The 19,576-nt window shown below is 31.7% G+C and overlaps 1 protein-coding gene across 1 annotated transcript in view; it reads right to left on the reverse strand.

The window, feature by feature from the left end:
• Positions 1 to 714: 714 nt before the first annotated feature.
• LOC145319277 (uncharacterized) overlaps positions 715 to 19,576 on the reverse strand; it is a 31,571-nt gene continuing 12,709 nt past the window's right edge. The window contains exons 2-10 of the mRNA XM_080161310.1: positions 16,821 to 16,915; positions 16,339 to 16,398; positions 15,603 to 15,640; positions 14,597 to 14,673; positions 12,300 to 12,326; positions 3,665 to 3,710; positions 3,003 to 3,100; positions 1,588 to 1,642; positions 715 to 1,274 (exon numbers count right to left, since the gene is read on the reverse strand). Coding sequence (XP_080017436.1) covers positions 1,256 to 1,274; positions 1,588 to 1,642; positions 3,003 to 3,100; positions 3,665 to 3,710; positions 12,300 to 12,326; positions 14,597 to 14,673; positions 15,603 to 15,640; positions 16,339 to 16,398; positions 16,821 to 16,907 — 507 coding nt within the window. The 5' untranslated portion in view covers positions 16,908 to 16,915 and the 3' untranslated portion in view covers positions 715 to 1,255. The remainder of the gene's footprint in view (positions 1,275 to 1,587; positions 1,643 to 3,002; positions 3,101 to 3,664; positions 3,711 to 12,299; positions 12,327 to 14,596; positions 14,674 to 15,602; positions 15,641 to 16,338; positions 16,399 to 16,820; positions 16,916 to 19,576) is intronic.

Raw genomic sequence — 19,576 nt, forward strand, 5'->3', positions numbered from 1 at the left:
AATTAGCTTGTTTTAAATGGACATACGGACTTTCTGGTAGAAATTATAGAGTTGCTGCACTTTCTAAGTCGTACCTAACTGTTACAGGAATCATCCTACAAAGTTTTAAATCGATGGGACAATTATAACCTGATTGATTAACGAACAGAGCTAACTGTAATGGACGGAAGTACGGACGGAACAACACTAATTAAAGAAAAGCTTCGCCTTTAAGAAATATAAAATCTGAACATAATCTCAATGTGCTTTAATTAATTTGTATACAAATCCCTCCTCAACAATTTGGTTGGGTTTCATAAGCTTAAACGTCATTCTGTCCCGTCAATTAAAAAAATGAACAAAACAACGCAAACGCAAAAATTCTCGCATGATCTAAAACAAGTTCAAAATAAGAGAGAGCTTTAGTTTTTGCCTATCCAATGCGAAGCCTTTACCTGTGGGACCCTAGCCCTGCGGGGCTACCCTGTGCACAATATAACCTAACCTATCCTGACATAAATTATAAAATATGCCAACGAAAAAGTGAAATAATTTCTTACAGAAATGATTATCCTTGTTTAATTTCTTTAATAGTTTATCAGATGTTTATAAAAGCAAGATAATCAAAATGAACAAGAACGATGACGTATTGCAGTGGAGTAGCATTGAAAATCAATTACAGTCGAAACTCGAAACTAATCATTTTGTCATATAGCGTCGCTAAAAAAAAAGAAATTAAATTATTAAAAAAATTTTATTCGATCGTTAATATATCATATATATGTATATGTTAATTTATTCCCGAGCTAAAAAATACATTTCATTCGTTTTAATTAAATTACTAAATTAATCTATGAGTTACAAATACATTTCGAAAATTTAATTACATTATTATTTTAGTCTGCTCTAGTCCAAAATACTTAGATAGAATTAAGTTTTTCAAATAGAAATTTTCCCTTTTCGACAATTTATTTAAATATTATTACATCAATCCTTGATTTAAGTAGCAAATTTTAATTTTGTTGTCATAAATTAATTCTATCTAAATCTTTTATATAGTCTCATGATAGATTTTAGGATTGAAAAATATTTTTGCGGGGGGTGAAAAGCGTTTGTTTTCCAGGGGCGTCGTGTTGTATTCATATTATTATTGGCTATTTTAACAAAGCATGGTTGACAAATTATTGGGGATAATTTTCTGCAAATTTAGTTCTGCTGCTACTCTCTCATTTTCTCTACTTTCTCTCTTTTTTTTCTGCAATGGATTCTTGTAAATTCAGTCGTCATACTGTGGTCTGAAATAAGGATATATATTGTGTTTTTTTGTGACAAATCATAAAGTTTGGTTTTACCAAGAAGCAGCACTGTATACACTGTAATTTAACAATGGTAAATTGTACATATAGTGGCCTATCATTGCAGTCATTTGTATTGTATGACGTCATTAATTTTTTTATTAGGCACTATCAGCTACTTTAAATATCAATCTCTCTTGCTATCAATTTATCCACCTGTCTTTCCATCTATGATTGAATACAGAGCCCCCTACATGCCAGGGGCGCAACTGCTAGTCTATCAATAAATAAGAAGAATTTTTCTATTACTTACCTTACTCGTTTTCCATTGATATATCCTGGTAACCTTTTCCTGATATCAACCATACCTAAATAGGCGTTATTTCAGAGAGGCGGTTTTTAAGATAGGCATTTTTTTTCATACAGACGTCATTTGAGGCGTTTTTTTGGTATAAGCGTTTTTTGAGATTGGCATTATTCGAGAAATTTATCTAAGAATAAAAATATTTGTTTTTAAATTTCTTTAAATGTGCAAAAAAAATTACTTTAAAATGGTTGTTCTATATCTAAAAACGCAGTCATATTTGTTGACTATATGAACAGAGTAGCTTAGATATTTCTTTTTAAAAGCGAGGCTTTTCTATAATTAGGGTCGGTCCTTCCGTACGTCCGTAACGGATAGCTCGATTCGTTAATTTAGGCATGTTAGAATTGTCCTATCGATATCAAACATTACATGATGATTCCTATATAAGTTAGGTACGACTCGAGTTAGAAAGCGAAGCAACTCTATAATCGTTACCAGAAAGTCCGTACGTCCATGTTGCTTTTTTACTTTTTAAAAAACAATTTTTATGTCATAAAATTATCCAGTATTGGTATGGTCTAATATTTGGAATACTGATTCCTAGGACAACAAAGTACATTGTTATAATCGAAGCATCTTTATAATCAAGTCCTAAAAATGCAAGTATGTCCTCAAACAACTTCTATTCTTTAAGCAGTTTTTCAACAGATCTACTTACAATTTTGTTTTGTTCGACTTTAATAGATATTCTGATTATTCAGTTCTGACACTCTACTCAAGTGTTAATGTTTATTTGTCCTACCGTTTCAGAGCTTCGCTTTTATGGATGTTGTCATATTTCTTCTGTGGTATTTATTAGTTATTGTAATCTTGATATTAGTATAGAGTTTGATAAATTATATCTATAATCTATCTTACATATTACTTATTAGCGGTTTTACCCCTAGCATCTAGGGAGAGAGGGGAGTAAACAGCTTTAATCCAGAGTTTTAAATTGATTAAGAGGGAATGAATAAGACATTTTCTTAAAACTTCTGAGAAACTAAAAAGCGGACTTGCAGATATGTTTTAGTTATAGAGTAGCAGCCCTACTAAATCCCGCGACCGTTGCTCATCACGTAGCACATCCGCTTGTCGTCAGGGATGTGACAGGTTCGAATATCGGCCCGCCACCGCGTCATAACCAGGGACGTTAAATTGGTTCCTACTATTGGTATGTCAGGTAGGGGGAATAACTTGGCCCATAAACAGGCGTAACTCATTACCGTGTACAGTTAGGACTTCTCAGACAAAGGTTGTGCAATCAAATGGTTGGTTGTCTGTTGGATGTTACTTAACACATCCCATAACGAGCGGATGATACTCTAGATTCTCTAGATAAACATGAGGTAAGGTAAGCTGCCCTACTGCATGAAGCCTACCAATGAAGAACTCTGTACGGGGTTCAGTGTTTCCAATCTGAACTCTGGTGGATTTGAACATGGGACATCTGGTCAGACACGGACGACGGTAGCACATCCTATATAGATAGATACATACATAGATTGATAGATAGATAGATAGTTAGAGAAAGTTGTAGAGTAGATTCAGTAACAAAATAAAGATGATAATATCCATGAAAGCGAAGCTGTGGAACAGTAGGACAAACGAACATTAACACAGGTAGATTGTCAGAACTTATTGAGCAGAAAATAAATGTATTTAAATCGAAACAAAAGTGTAAGAAAATATGTTGCAAAACTGCTTAAATAGACGATAATGTTTAAGGACATACGTTTATTTTTAGTATTTGATTATAGAGATACTTCGCTTATAATATTTCACTTTGTTGTCCTAGGAATCAGACTAATCCTAATTATAGATAAGCTTCGCTTTCAAAAATATTTACCTGTCATGATATTAGATAGGATCCAAAGGTCTCTCTTACTTGTCATGATAGTAGATAGGGTCCAGTGGTCTCTCTTACCTGTCATGATAGTAGATAGGATCCAGAGGTCTCTCTTACCTGTCATGATAGTAGATAGGATCCAGAGGTCTCTCTTACCTGTCATGATAGTAGATAGGATCCAGAGGTCTCTCTTACCTGTCATGATAGTAGATAGGATCCAGAGGTCTCTCGTATTCATGCCCTAAAATTATTTAGATTATTATTCGATAAATTTTGTCTATAAATCACTTAATTTGACATTTTTGTTACTTATCTCAATTGTGTCTAAGTAAGTATATTTATAATTCAGTCCCCAAAAAAACTTTTTATAATCGGACGAACGGACTGAAAACCCTATATATAGTATAAGATTGCTACTACTAAATGCGAATATTTTCTTGGGAGAGAAAAAAGTTACATTTATCTGATAAAATTATCTTGAATTGCAATCAATTCACTTCAAGGAGAAAAAAAGATATAGGCGCGTTCACAGAAACATGCATAGGGGTAAAGGAAGATATTTTGTTTTATGATTTTTTTCAATTTATTATCAGCATTCACTCTACTGAAAGATTATGGCAAAAAGTATTCTAGTCAAAATTACAGTTGCTCTTTTATTAGTTATTTATCGCATAGCGTATAATAGACAGCATTCCGCGTAAAAAATGAAAAAATATAGGATTCATACCAGTCTTCTTAAACCAGAATGGCGGATTTTAACATTAGCTATACATTGGTATACAACAACAATTTTTCATTTTCAAAATAAATCTTAGCGATGCAGAACGATTTTTTGGACAACCTACAATTCCCACTGCAAAAAATAGGGGTTAAAGCATCTAAAAGTCAAAAAATGAATTAAATCACTACCCAATCAATTTTAGAAAATTCATAGCTGCAGCTACTGTTTCTTCAGATATCCGCAGCCAGCCGCACTTTTTGCAACTTTTGCAAGACCCAGCTGCAAGCTAAGCCGCGTTTTTTCAACAAGCTGCAGCCGCTAAGTATATCTATTAGGAACACTAAATTCTTTCCTACAATAGATCATTTAATCTAATGACAAGTAAGTTCATTTTATTGCCCCAAAGTGCATAATCTGTGCAGTTTTGGAGTGAGAGGTAGGCTTGAAAAAAACAAACAAGGAAAATTGTGTAAAAGATAACGCAGCAATAGATTTTTATCTTATACATATATTACATATTTTTCATTTCTTAAAATTTTTTACTTAATTTTTTATGGAAAATTATTTATAATTTTCTCAATTTTTGACAATTATATATTTCAAGTTTAAAGAAAAATTTGAATTATCAACTATAAATAAAAATTAACCTAAAAAATTGGATTTAATTCTTCTTGTTTGCTTAATATGGTGCTTGAGCTTTAAAATTTTCTTTTTTTTAATTGCATTTAAAGAGTTGCAATGTGCATAAATTTAATTGTGTGTAGCATTTCACATTAAAAAATGTCACTTTTAATAGTTTTAATACATTTTCATTCCTGTTTTACTATATTTTCTTTAATTTGCATTTCAACAAGGATGACAACATCCATAAAAGCGAAGCTCTGAAACGGTAGGACAAATGAACATTAACACTTAGAGTGCCAGAATTAATAAGAATATAAATTTGTATAAAAGTCGAACGAAATTTTGTAAATAAATCTGTAGAAAAACTGCTGAAATACAGGTTGTTGTTTATGGCCATACATTAATTTTTAGGACTTAATTATAGAGATGCTTAGCTCATAACATTGTACTTTGCTGTTAAAAAATCAACATATTGAATTTAAAATGGACGTACGGACTTTCTGGTAACGATTATAGAGTTGCTTTGCTGTCTAACTCATACCTAATTGCTTTAGGAATAACCATGCAAAGTTCGAAATCGATAGGACAATTCTAACATGTCTAAATTAACGAAAAGAACTAACTGTTACGAACGTACGAACGGACCTATCCTAATCATAGAAGAGCTTCGCTTTTAACAAGAGAGAGAGGGGACAATGGGCTGTTTATTACACTAGTCTCCAATGTTTTACAATAGCGTTTTTATCATTTGTTGGCTTAACAACTTTGGGAACTCCAGTGAATTATGATAAGTTGGATCATTAAGCTGAGTGTCCAAACGTTTCAACCATTAATCTACAGAAGGGGGTAATTTTATGTATTAGCATTGTTGCTGTACATCAACCTAACGGCCTTATCCTTTTAAATCCCTGAATTTATTAAGGAAGATTGTGACTCTGACAAAAATACCTCTTCATGTTGTTGTAAAAAGGTGTAGGTTTCGAATCTCAGCGTTTTCCCTCAAAGTGCCTTCAATTCCAAAAATATATCAAAAGACTTTGATATTTTTAAACTTTTATGTAGGTTCTGGTTGACTTTTAAAATCAATACAATCTTTCCATGACTTGCACAAAGCTTAAATCTTAGAAGGTCAAAAGTAATTTTACTTCTACTACAGATCATGTAAAGAAAACAAAGTAGCGGGTTTCGTCGTATTTTCACAGTAGCTTTTGATAGTTTATTTAAATTGCGGTTAGGTTAGGTTAATGGTGAAGATTGCCTTGCAGGGTTTGGGCATCCCACAGGGGCTAGACATAGGAGAAAAGCTAATGTGAAAATGCGACGAAACCCGCTACTTCGTTTTCTTTTCATGAACCCTATTTACTTTAGTAAATAAAATATAATGCATATTATTTACATTTCAAAACACTACTTTAAAATATTTTTGTAAAAAGGTTGAAATATTTTCAAATTTACTCTTTTCAAATTTAACAGTAGATTGATTTTCTAAGACATTATTCAAATGTTTTTATCTATTTTACATATATCGTTGTCTTACACAAAGAAAATATTTTTTTTGTATATTTTCCTTAAAGTTGTGTGTTGAAATGAAATGATCAAAATTAAGAACAGTTTGACTTAATCAGCGCATTTGACAAAACGCTAACACACACAACTTCATGGAAAATACGCGAAAAAATGACACAACCCAATCTCTCCCGATTTTGTATCACTTTTGAAAAGTGCGATTCCTGTGACGTCATATAAAAAGGGAAGGGGGGAAGAAAATCTCTTCCCTTTTTTCCCATCTCTTTTGAAGAGATTTTCTTCCCCCCTTCCCTTTTTCTTTCCCAAAACGTATTTGACGTAACTGGAATCGCACTTTTCAAAGTGATACAAATCGGGACAGTTGGGTTGTGTCGAAAAAATTAGCCTCTATGTAAACTTGGAAAAAATATGTACAATCATTGCCAAAAGTAATTCAACTCTTGCCGTTTTTATAGTTGGACATAAAATTATATATAACTTTGTTCAGTTGGTGAGAGAGGGTAAGAATAATTATTGCAAAAAAGCTAAAAATCCAGCTCAGAAGTAATTCAATGCAATAAAAAATTGCAGATTATTTGTTTTAAGATCTTACTGGACACCATACAACTAATTTTAAAGAATTTTGGTATTAAATTAAAACTTAGAAGGTAATAATTCAGAGGGATACCATATTTACCATTTATCCCTAAAACAGATAAAAGTATGCCTAAGACCTTTATCAAGAATTCTTGAAAAGTTGAATCTAATCAGTGAATAGAGATATTTTGATGCAAACAGACAATAGAAATTTTAATACTAGAATGACTAAAAATTATCTTTAGTTTTTAGTTAAAATTTTTATGTTAAAAAAAATCCATTAGAAGACATTTGCTAATGTTTAGAATGAGACTTTGCAAAGTTTGTTTTTGCAAATTATTTTAGTGACAAAAATATTTTCCTTTAACTCAATGACAGAGAAAAAACATATATTACGTAAGTTAATGGCCTAAAACTTGTATTGTTAGACCATATGTAACAAGATTCTTTTTAGGAAATATTATTCTCTTCCTCCTGAAACAAATTTATTTGATTTTTTTAAATTGTACGTATGTTATAATAATACGTATAATTAGTATAGAATAATTTAAAGCTTTCAATAAACAAGATGATTAAAATACTTTTTTTAACAGACAAATATAAAACAACGCCTTACGAACAATTATTAAATTTGCCTAGAGATGTTTTAAAAGTTAAAACTTTGCTGAATATTATTCTGTATACGGCTACGCAATGTAAAAAAGTAAGAAGATATACAAAGCTTTTTATAATGATACAGGTTTTGTAAGTAAAAAGTGAAGGATGAGAGAAAATTTTAAAAAAGGATTCTTGTCTATAAAGATTTTGCTAAATGGCCCAAAACAGTTCTCCGTATCGGGGAAGATTGATATACATAGGTCACAGTCAGGTTTTATCTATTTTTTAAAGTCAAAGATGCCAGTACCGCTGAACCGCTGAACTAATATGGTTTCCCTTTGCATTGAAGCTTCTTTTAGGTCTCTGAAAGATTTTATCTTTTGGGGTGAGAGGGTACTCTTAGTGGCCTGGAGGGGCTTATCCGCAAGTATATGATAAGATAACTAAATGGGGATAGACTGACAGAGCTGTACTCATTGTAGAATATCTTGGCTTCGAATATATTATTTTATTGAGTGAGGACAAAAGTTAGTTTGTGACCTGAGATCTATTTTAAAATATGCGCGAGGTTTGGAAAAAATTTCTGAAAAATATATTGCTAAGTGTTTAATCGTTACAGTAAAGTAAGAGAATGTCAACCAAGGACGTCCAAGCTTTTTTTTTATTTGGGGGGAGGGGGGTAAAAAATAAGAATATGGGGGGAGCATCCCCATTTTCATTTGGAGTGGGGGGGGGGAGAGCGTGGTAAAAAAAGCTATTTGAGGGCTGCCTAAATTTATAAGGGGGGGGGGGAATTACCCCTTTACCCCCCCCCCCCTCGTCCCCTGGACGTTATTGATGTCAACATGTGTGTTAGTCTGTTTGTTTATTTGTAAAGATTCTTATACGTCCCGGAAATATTTAAGGTTGTTGGACAAACTCCTCCCATACACATAATAATGGATGTTGGCGCCCTTGTTTTAGGTTAAATAATCATCACTTCGTTTAAAAGTGTTTAATAGTTGACAAAATTCGTAATTTTATTGCAGAGTGTATAAGGGAATCTATATTTTTATTTTTTTCAACAATTTGGGGAAGATACTTATATTATATTATAAAACTAGTTGGTACGCCCTTAGTCCAAATCAATCAATTCCATTTTAAAAACTTTTAAAATGTCATTAAACTAAACCAAGCATATTTAAAGCTATTTAGATGGAGAACTCTCAGAATTTATATATTGCAATTTCTGTCTCTGTCACTGTATTTGCAAAAAAATTTCAAAACGTAACTTTAAAGAAAATAATTTTGTTGTGAGATCTGTTTAAAAGTTAATTTTATATATTTTTGCTTTATTCAATATGTTCTTTTTTAAACTTGTCATGATTATCCACTTTGGCTAATATTTACTATAAGATTTTTATTTTGAATTTATTTTTTAAATTAAAATTTATTATTTTCACTAGTTTAAAAATTAATTTTCGAATATCTTAATTTTTATGTCAAAAGATTACGTTTGATAATTTATCAAATATTTTTAAAGTTGTAAACATTTCTAAAATTCATGCTTAAAATTCTTAACAAAATTAATTACCTAAAGGTAAAAGTTAAATTTGTGAAATTTTTTGTCTTTTTAAGTAGCGCAGCTTCTTTGTAATTAGTTATGTCTGAGTGTCTGTGTCTAAAAACAATTATTATAAAAAACTTATCTGTATTTTTTAGAATATAACAAGAATCTGAAGGGATGAGACAATGGCCGACTAATTGATGTACATCCCCAATGATGATTCACAAAATTATCCCTTCTCTAGTTGAAAATTAGTGGTCGAAACGTTTGAATAATGAACTTAAAGGACGCCTGCAAGAAATACCACGCTTTAACTGCTGAAAGACGGCCACAAGTAGACCCATTACCCGAAATTTAAAGCCTTCAGCTTCAATAACAAAAAAGTTCTAGGCATTTCAAAATAGCATTTTATGTACAATGAAATTTTGAAAGATTTACAATGCTTATAAAAGAAAAAAACAATATTAAATTACGTCGCCTAGACATAAAATTATAACTTTATCTTTGTCAGAAACTTAGATTGCAGGTAACTGATTACATTTTTACAATACAAACACCACATCTCATAGTCAAAATCCATGAAAAAAATTCGATTTAAATTGCATTTTTAAACGAAAATCAAACGGAAACAAAGGGGGAAACTAAGACAAGCTCAGCTGTGATTGGTTGTTTAGCTGATTCAACCTTCTGATTGGCTACAGTACAATCGGTACAACGCAAGTTAAACTTAATTTTTTAAAATTATTTTGACTATAAAAATGGGTATTTTTATTGTAAAAATATAATTAGTTACTGGTTGCCTAAATTTATTACAAAAATAAGCTTATAATTTTGTTTCTAGGCCACGTAGTTTAATTTCAAAGTTTTCAACATGAGCATTGCAATTCTTTCAAAATTTTCATTGTACATAAAATGTCATTTTAAAATGCCTAGAACTTTTTTGTTATAGAAGATGAAGGCTTCAAATTTGGGGTATTTGGTCTACTTGTGGCAGTCTTTCAGCAGTTAAAGCGTGGTATTTCTTGCAGGCTTCCTTTAATAAACTAACCAATCAAAATTTACTGAAGTCCCCAAAGTTGTAAAGTCAACGAATAAGAAAACATTAATTTGAAAACTTTTGGGGACTAGTGCAAGAAACAGCCCATTGTCCCCTCTCTCTCTCTCTGAGATTATAACAATTGTTTTGAAAGACAGAAAGCTTAATATTGTCGTCAAAGGCTTTGCTTTAGTCATAACAACACAAATTATTCTTTCTTTTTCATTTTTAAAAGCGAAGCTTTTCTATAATTAGGGTCGGTCCGTCCGTCCGTCCGTCCGTACGTCTGTCGGTCAGTCCGCACGTCCGTCACAGAGAGTTAGCTCTTTTCGTTAATTCTATTAACATTTTGTCAAAAATTGTTACAGATAACTCTTCCTTATTGACATATTTAAAACACGGATTAACCCATTCATAAGTGGCGAAGTATAAAAAAATTCGAGCCGTCTATCTTGAATAGCAGGAGAGATAATCACAGTTTTCCTAAGCGTTGTTGACTTACGAATGTTTGTGCCAGTAACTTATATTGTTCTGTTAATTAGTGAAATTCAACTATTCAGAAAAGTTAATATGAAAAAATAAAGCTATTACTCATAAATATCTTTTTGACATAAGATCTTAATCAAAATGATAGTGGCTAGAAAGCTTAACAAACCGAAAGAGAAAGGGAGAAAGAAAATGATAGAGATAGAGAAGAAACAAAAAAAGAGAAGTGGCAAAACCTAAAAAGTAAAAAAGATATCCTTTATTCTAGTATATCTATTTTTCTAAAAATTTGAAAAACAATTTATTTGATAATTTAGTCCTAGACAGAAGTAAATATTCTAACTCATCGACTTGTCTTCTTATACATAGAAATACAAGAGCAGGCCTGTTTATTTTCAGTAGCCAAGTTACTGTATAACAAGTGTTTGTACTTTGTATGTCCCTTCTTACTGGGTCACCTTTGGAAATGAGATATTTTCCTCAAAGTGCCTAGTCGAGCAAACAAACCCTTAATTATATTTTGTTTTTAACTTAGATTAGGATTAAGGCGGGGGTTGTTAGATTTTGTTTGTCTGTATACTACTTTTAGTCAGGTTAGGTTAGATTATCATAGGTACTAGGTAACCCCAAGGTACAGGGTTAGTGTAAAACCCCCCTGCAGGCGTTCGGAAAAAAAATTGCCAATCAGTTGGTGGGGGGTGGGAGGAGGTTGGGGTTTATTGATCGATAGCCACTTGAAGGGAAAGACACACTTATATTGGACACCCTGTATCTAATTTGGAATTTTCAGGCCACTAGAAACTAACACATTGTCTATTTGGGAAAATAATTTCTAAATTCTTTCATGACCTTATTCATAACTATTTCAAATTTTGAAACATTTTCTTGACTTATGAATTGTTTCTTTTTGGAAAGGAATATAGACTCTGAAACATAAATAAATTAAGCTACAGAAAAAGACAAAATACATGTCATAGATCTTATTGACAATTTATTACAATTTAGGCATATTAGAACTGTCATATAGAAATTTAACTTAGCATGGTGATTAATTTTATAATTTTGTGCAATGTAAAAAGCGTAGCAACTCTATTATCATTTTTAGGAAGTAGGTATCACCATTTTTAGCTTTTTTATTACATTTTTATAAAAATTCATTTATCCTATTTTTTTTTCAAATATTAAATCATAGAACGTTTAGGCAAAGCACCGTCAGATTGTTTGGCTTCGTTGTTATTGATGTTCTCATCCTTGTTTTATGTAACTCAATAGCTATTTGCTTTTTTTTGAATTTTTATATAGATTTAGAATCCGTATGTAGTTTTAAAAGTTCTTTCATACGTCAAAAACAATTAACTTAATGAAAGATTTGATGAATTCTATATTTTGATGACTGTTATGAATGGCAAAGCTATTCAACAATTTTTATTTGTTCATTGGTCGGTTTGTAAGTCTTTATTGCATTAATTAAAAGATAAAAATGGTTGCACCTCTTCGTTATAGGCAGGACAACTCAATTGTTCCCATTGTGTATTTTTGGCCAGAAAGTCAGAACCCCATTTTTTTAGTATTTGACAAAATTAAATTAATAAATTTTAGTTGAAATAAAATTTTTTTTTAATCTTTTTTTAATATATAACGTTTGGTTGCTACTCGTACGTATGTACAGACTTTTTCATAAATGTAGAGTAGCTGCGCTACCATAATGATGACAAACCAGCGCATGTCTTGTTCTCACTCACGCCTGAAAAAAAGGGAACAAAATATATAAAATATTAATTTTTCCGGAATTTACCAGATTACAAGGTTAAAAGATTATAAATCTTTCTATCCATCTATTCAAATGTCTATTTCTCTTTCATTCTTTCTTTCTTTCATCATATATCTTTATATTTCTGTCTCTTTTGCATATCTGACTGTAGGTATGAATTATGTATGCTTATTTGTGGTTGTCCGTCAATCTATAATTCAGTCAGTCCATATGTTTATCTGCCTCTCTCAAAGATATTGGTGTACTTGAAAGTCTTTATTCCTATCTGTAAATAAGTATGTATGTTTATTTGTCCATCCGTCTGTATGTCTTGTTTCAAGAACATACATACATAAGCATGCATTAATCCTGCCAGGGATAGGACTGCGTCTTGTTTATATTATACATACATAAGCATGTATTAATCCTGCCAGGGATAGGACTGCATCTTGTATATACATACATAAGCATGTATTAATCCTGCCAGGAATAGGGATGTATCTTATATATAAATACCCGAGCAAGTAATAATCCTACCAGGGATAGGGATGTATCTTGTGTATACATACCTGAGCAAATATTAATCCTGCGAGGGATAGGGATGGATCTTGTATATACATACCTAAGCAAGTATTAATCCTGCCAGGAATAGGGATGGATCTTGTATATACATACCTGAGCAAGTATTAATCGTACCAGGGATAGGAATAGATCTTGTTTATACATACCTGAGCGAGTATTAATCCTGTCAGGGGGTAAGGATGTATCTTGTATATACATACCTGAGCAAGTATTAATCCTGTCAGGGGTAAGGATGTATCTTGTGTATACATACCTGAGCAAGTATTAATCCTGTCAGGGGTAAGGATGTATCTTGTGTATACATACCTAAGCAAGTATTAATCCTGTCAGGGATAAGGATGTATCTTGTGTATACATACCTGAGCAAGTATTAATCCTGTCAGGGGTAAGGATGTATCTTGTGTATACATACCTGAGCAAGTATTAATCCTGTCAGGGATAAGGATGTATCTTGTGTATACATACCTGAGCAAGTATTAATCCTGTCAGGAATAAGGATGTATCTTTGTGTATGCATACCTAAGCAAGTATGAATCCTGCCAGGAATAGAGATGTATCTTATATATACATACCCGAGCAAGTATTAATCCTACCAGGGATTGGATGTATCTTGCATATGCATACCTGAGCATGTAATAATCCTACCAGGGATAGGGATGTATCTTGTGCATACATACCTGAGTAAGTATTAATCCAGTCAGAGATATGGATGTATCTTGTGTATACATACCTGAGCAAGTATTAATCCTGTCAGGGATAAGGATGTATCTTGTGTATACATACCTGAGCAAGTATTAATCCTGTCAGGGATAAGGATGTATCTTGTGTATACATACCTGAGCAAGTATTAATCCTGTCAGGGATAAGGATGTATCTTGTGTAAACATACCTGAGCAAGTATTAATCCTGTCAGAGATAAGGATGTATCTTGTGTATGCATACCTAAGCAAGTATGAATCCTGCCAGGAATAGAGATGTATCTTATATATACATACCCGAGCAAGTATTAATCCTACCAGGGATTGGATGTATCATGCATATACATACCTGAGTAAGTATTAATCCTGTCAGAGATATGGATGTATCTTGTGTATACATACCTGAGCAAGTATTAATCCTGTCAGGGATAAGGATGTATCTTGTGTATACATACCTAAGCAAGTATTAATCCTGCCAGGAATAGGGATGTATCTTATATATACATACCCGATCAAGTATTAACCCTACCAGGGATTGGATGTATCTTGCATATACATACCTGAGCATGTATTAATCCTGGCAGGGATAGGGATTTATCTTGTATATACATACCGGAGCAGGTATTAATCCTGTCAGGGGAAAGGATGTATCTTGTTTATACATACCTGAGCAAATATTAATCCTGAGAAGGATAGGGATGGATCTTGTATATACATACCTTAGCAAGTATTAATCCTGCCAGGAATAGGAATAGATCTTGTATATACATACCTGAGCAAGTATTAATCATGCCAGGGATAGGAATAGATCTTGTTTATACATACCTGAGCGAGTATTAATCTTGCCAGGGATAGGGATGTATCTTGTTTATACATACCTGAGCAAGTATTAATCCTGGCCGGGATAGGAATGTATCTTGTATATACATACCTGAGCAAGTATTAATCCTGCCAGGGATATGGATGGATCTTGTATATACATACCTGAGCAAGTATTAATCCTGCCAGGGATTGGGATGGATCTTGATCTCTTTTTGATTTCAGCATATCTGTCGTAGCTCTCCTGATATCACAGACAAAAACATGCTTAATGACAAAATCTTTTTGTTCTTGAAGTACATACCCAAAACCCTCATGCACCATTAAGAAGAACTAACAAGTTAGGGTGAGGGGTAAATCTTATTCTTGTCAATTCTGAACCCGTCACCCAAATCAGCCCAAATCATATGCACGCCAATAGGTAACCAACCTCTAAAACTCACAAGAGAAAGATTAAAACCATATTATAATAATATTTTTTTTGTTTTGAGCCAATCTTAAAGCTTATTTCTTAAAAAATTTCGATTTTCGATAAGGACTAAAAAATAATTTAAATCAGATCAGTTCAACCCAATTAGATTTTTTTTTCATGACAAGAACTTATTTTATTACATTAAAAAAGTATTTTAACTTCCATATATCTAAGGTTTTTTCTAGAAATAATTTACGTTTTTAACATTCTAAAATTTTTCTTGTCAACAACTAATTTTAAAGTATTCAAGTTTCTACACATTTCTAATAGCAAGCGCTGTTACTGTACGTTTGTCTGTCACTCAAAGTAATCCAAGAAACTACCATTTTGATATATTTTCCTTGAGAAAGTAAGCCTCCATTCTTCTCACTTTGAAACCAATTACTATCCGCTGGATAAGAACCTATTCTAAGCTTTCTGAAATATCGTGTATAATATTGTATTATATCCAGTTTTCTACGAATATAAAAATGTACAATCATAAGAATTGAACCAGTTTTGTTCCCCCGTGTCAGGTCTAACAAAACCGGTTTTAATCTTATAATCGTACATTTTTATATCCTCAGAAAGCTGGGTATAATACGTTTCGATAAATAACTTTTGCTTTTCAAACACTTGTTTGTTTCTAAAAATCATTGTCCATGTTTAGCAATATTATTGTTAATTTTTTATGTGATAAAAAGCATGTTTTTTTTACATTCCTGTAAATCTTTCCTAGCTTGCCTGTGTCCGATTATCTGAAAACAAAAAAAAGTTTTTAAAAAAATATTGATTTATAGATGTAGAAAATGGTCAGTTGTAAACTGTTTTATTTAGAGAAAGTTTTATTTAGAAAGATTTTCTACAATTCAGGTAGATAGATACTTGAAAAATGTAAATTAACAGTAAAGTTTTTATTGTACTTTCTTATTCTTTATTGTACTTAATTTAAAATTTTATTTAAAGTACAAAAGTTCTTTTATCATATTCTATGTGGTGGGAGGGGGGCAATTACATACCCTGCCTGGAAAAATTGGTCTCCCAAAAAATATTTTTTAAAAACATATAATAATAAAAATCAAAACTGCATTTGATTAATCATTTTAAAGTTGATCCTATAACAAATTGTCTGCTAGATAATGTATAAGATAAAAGGTCAGACACAAGACATTCTTCAAATTCTCAGAAAAAGTGTAAAATTACGATAACACGGAAAATCGTCCAGAGCACTTAGCAGAGGTAAAATATAAGGTACTGACCCTAAAGAATAGAATTGCATAAAATTGCCACAATTTTTTTTCTTTGGGGGGGGGGGGGGGGTTTATAGAAGGGTGTTCTAACCCTCCTTCAAATAATTATAAACATTCCTATAATCAATAAAAAGATTCAATGTGAAGGAAAACATCTTGAGATACACACAGACTCACAGACAAACATTCTGTTACTTTTCTATTACCTCTCTATCCATGGTTTCTCTGGCATTATATCTGCCTCCAATAGGGATGTCACATTCTCTCTAAATAATTAAAACAGGATCACGTTAAGAGTTAAGGTAAAAGATGGATAGGCAGATAGATATATGGTAGAGGATTTAGAGATAATAGAGAGACATTTACATTTTTATATATAGAGATAGATAGATGATCATTAGATAGATTGAGACAAATATAGATAAATATGTATAGACATGCGGCTGCGCCCCTAGCATATAGGGACGCTATAGCCGAAAACAACCCCAGGACTGAAAATGGAGTAGCCTAAAACCATCACGAGACCCATAAATGGATTTCTCAATCAATTCAGTAGTTATCAAAATCTTAATCTACAGGCAAAACACCCTTACTACCAAATAGATGGACATAGTTAGAATTTTTTATTGGGAAATAGATAAAATTTATGTAAAGATAAATAGATAGCAAATGGACAGAAAATAAATACCTTAACTTTGACGGATCTGCCAAGATACTTGATGGCAGTTTTGCTAGGCAGCTGGAAGGGAACACCACCCCACATATTATCAGCCATGGTTCAACCTAGATAGATAGATATATAGATGGACAGATAGATAGATAGAGATATAGATAGATAGATACTAAAGTCTTGCTAGGCTGCTGGAAGGGAACAACATCCTACATGTTATCAGCCATGGTTCAACCTAGATAGATAGATATATAGTTAGATAGATAGATAGATAGATAATAGTTTTGCAAATGGATGGAAAGAAAACAGTAAATTATTAATGTTCGTCAATTTAACCTTAACAAAGCCTTTAATACAACTACATATGTATACTTGTAATTTTGCTTATACTTGTATACGTTTTGCCTTTTTATTCAAAACAGATTAAAACTTTGATTTTAAAACTTTCATTTGTATTAAAGTCTTAGATATTTATGAATTAACCTAAACAATTGAAAGTCCAAAGTAAATAGCTGACTAACAGCACAATATTTGACCGATTGACTATTTGACTAAATTTTACTAATACGCTTTGACGTATTTGTCCTTTAGAAAAATAAAAAAAACTAGTAAATAGGACGAGTATTAACATAAGTAGCATAGCAAAAAAATGAGGGGAAAGGGTCAAATGTTGTATATGGTGTATATGTTGCATAGAGGCAGGATCCAACGAAAACTTAATGTAATTTTTTAGTACGAAGTAGACTATTAAAAATAAAAAAAGGCGTTAAAAATTCAAATCTGGTGAAGCTAAAATAGCCATAAGGCATATAAAATTAGTTTTTTTACCTTCCTCAAACTTTTTTTACTGTTGAGGTTCAATTTTAGATAGATTGGGTGTGAGGAAAGGGTAGTTAAAGTTAAATATATTATGAAAACTAAACAGTATTACAAAAATGTGTAATGTGTATATTAAAACTACAAGTTTACTAAGTTATTGAGTGGCTAAGCCGTATTTGAAATACTACAGACGGAATGAAGCATGTCACCCAATATAAGAAATACAATATACAAACAATTTTAGCTGTGAAGCTTCTCTTTAAGAGTTTGTCCGTCCTTCTGTCTGTAGTAATATGTTTGTTGATTTTATTTTAAACCTTTCAACATATAATAAACGTAGAAAATAACACGGGGCAGTCTGCTAAGGGCGGGCCAAAATCTATTCTTCTTTGTAAATGTAAGTTAAGCGGAATATGACGAGCAAAAAAATGGTTGCTGGAAAAAATATTCCTTATACAAGGGAAGATATTTCTTTATTTTCTTTATTAATATAATAATGTTTATATCTTAATGTAAATTCTAATTTTTAAAGATAAAATAACTTATTCTATTTTTGCTTTATTTCTTTCATTCGTTTTCAACCTCCTTTTTTCTCTTTCTTGCTTTACCGTAAATATTGCTTCGCTTTAATTGGACATATAACGTCCCTGCTTTAAAAATATTTTAGGATGTTGGTTGGTTAGTCTGTACATCAACATACCTTTTAAAAAGTTGAAAAGGGAGTTCTATCTTTTTTCTTGGACAAGTAATCTCAGTGAAGAAAAAAGATTTTTTAAAATTTGAATGTAAATCTTAAAAAACTGGTATAAAAATCATGAATAGTAAGTTATCCTCTATCTATACAGTGATAACTTTCTTTTTCTTAAAAATTTTGTTAGATTAATTAATCTGCTTTTATAGTAAACATAATCTTTTTTTGTTTTTGTTTTTCAGGAACACTTTATACTTTAGTGTCACTAGCTTTGTCACTTTGCCAGAAATGCTGCAAAAAAGCTGTATATACATACATACACACAAGGACAAAATATTGAAAAGTTGCGCATCTAAACACTTTGTTGAATAGTATGTATGAAAAATAATAAAACAATTATATCTATTATACAAAGTAGAACGATGTCTGTCTGTCCGTATCTTTCACCGCTGCACCGATTGTGTAATGCTTTTTAGAAAATATGCCTACTGGTACGTTCATACCATGATTTTAGGTTTCTAAATTATTTTCTGCAAATAAATATTATATGAGTGTGGCACACAATCCAAACAATCAAATTTCATTGGACGTTTAACAGCGCTTTCCCTCAAAGCGCTTAGTCGAGAAAATGATCTTACTCCTTTATTTTAAAATAAGGAGGGGTGGTAGTTTTTGATTATTACTTTAGTGCATGTAAGTTGAGATTATATTTGTTACTGGGTAAACCCAGCAGGGTTAGGGCACCACAGGTATAAGACTCAGGGGTTAGGCATATGAAAAAAACTCCTACCCTCCTTTTTCAGTTTATTTCAAAATAAGGGTGGGGGGGGGGGGGTAATTAAGTGCACAATAGGCACTGTGAGGGAAAGCGCCGCTATCCAGCTATAGATACAAAATTATACAGATGCTATGCTGAAAAAAAAGTAAAACACTTGAAGCTAAATTTAGCTAATTTGAAATTTGACCCAAGGCTTTGTAAAAATTTTTAAAAGCGAAGCTCTGCATATTATGCGAATACCTCTGGTCGTCAAATTATGTATTAGCCATACTGGAACCTTCATATCGTTTTAAACCCAACAATTTTAGTAATCAATAACAAGTTACCTTTTAAAGCTTTTTTGACAACAAACTTTTATACATATCATATTTTTTTATATAATTTTATAAGCAATATTTCAAGCAATTATGTCGGATTAACATAAATTTTTCTTCTTTATTGTTACTTATATTTATTTAAGTTCATTTGTCCTATTTTCTGATTGTT

Source organism: Acartia tonsa, chromosome 5 (assembly GCF_053477335.1).
Source record: "Acartia tonsa isolate MP-2025a chromosome 5, ASM5347733v1, whole genome shotgun sequence".
In the NCBI taxonomy this organism is placed as follows: domain Eukaryota; kingdom Metazoa; phylum Arthropoda; class Copepoda; order Calanoida; family Acartiidae; genus Acartia; species Acartia tonsa.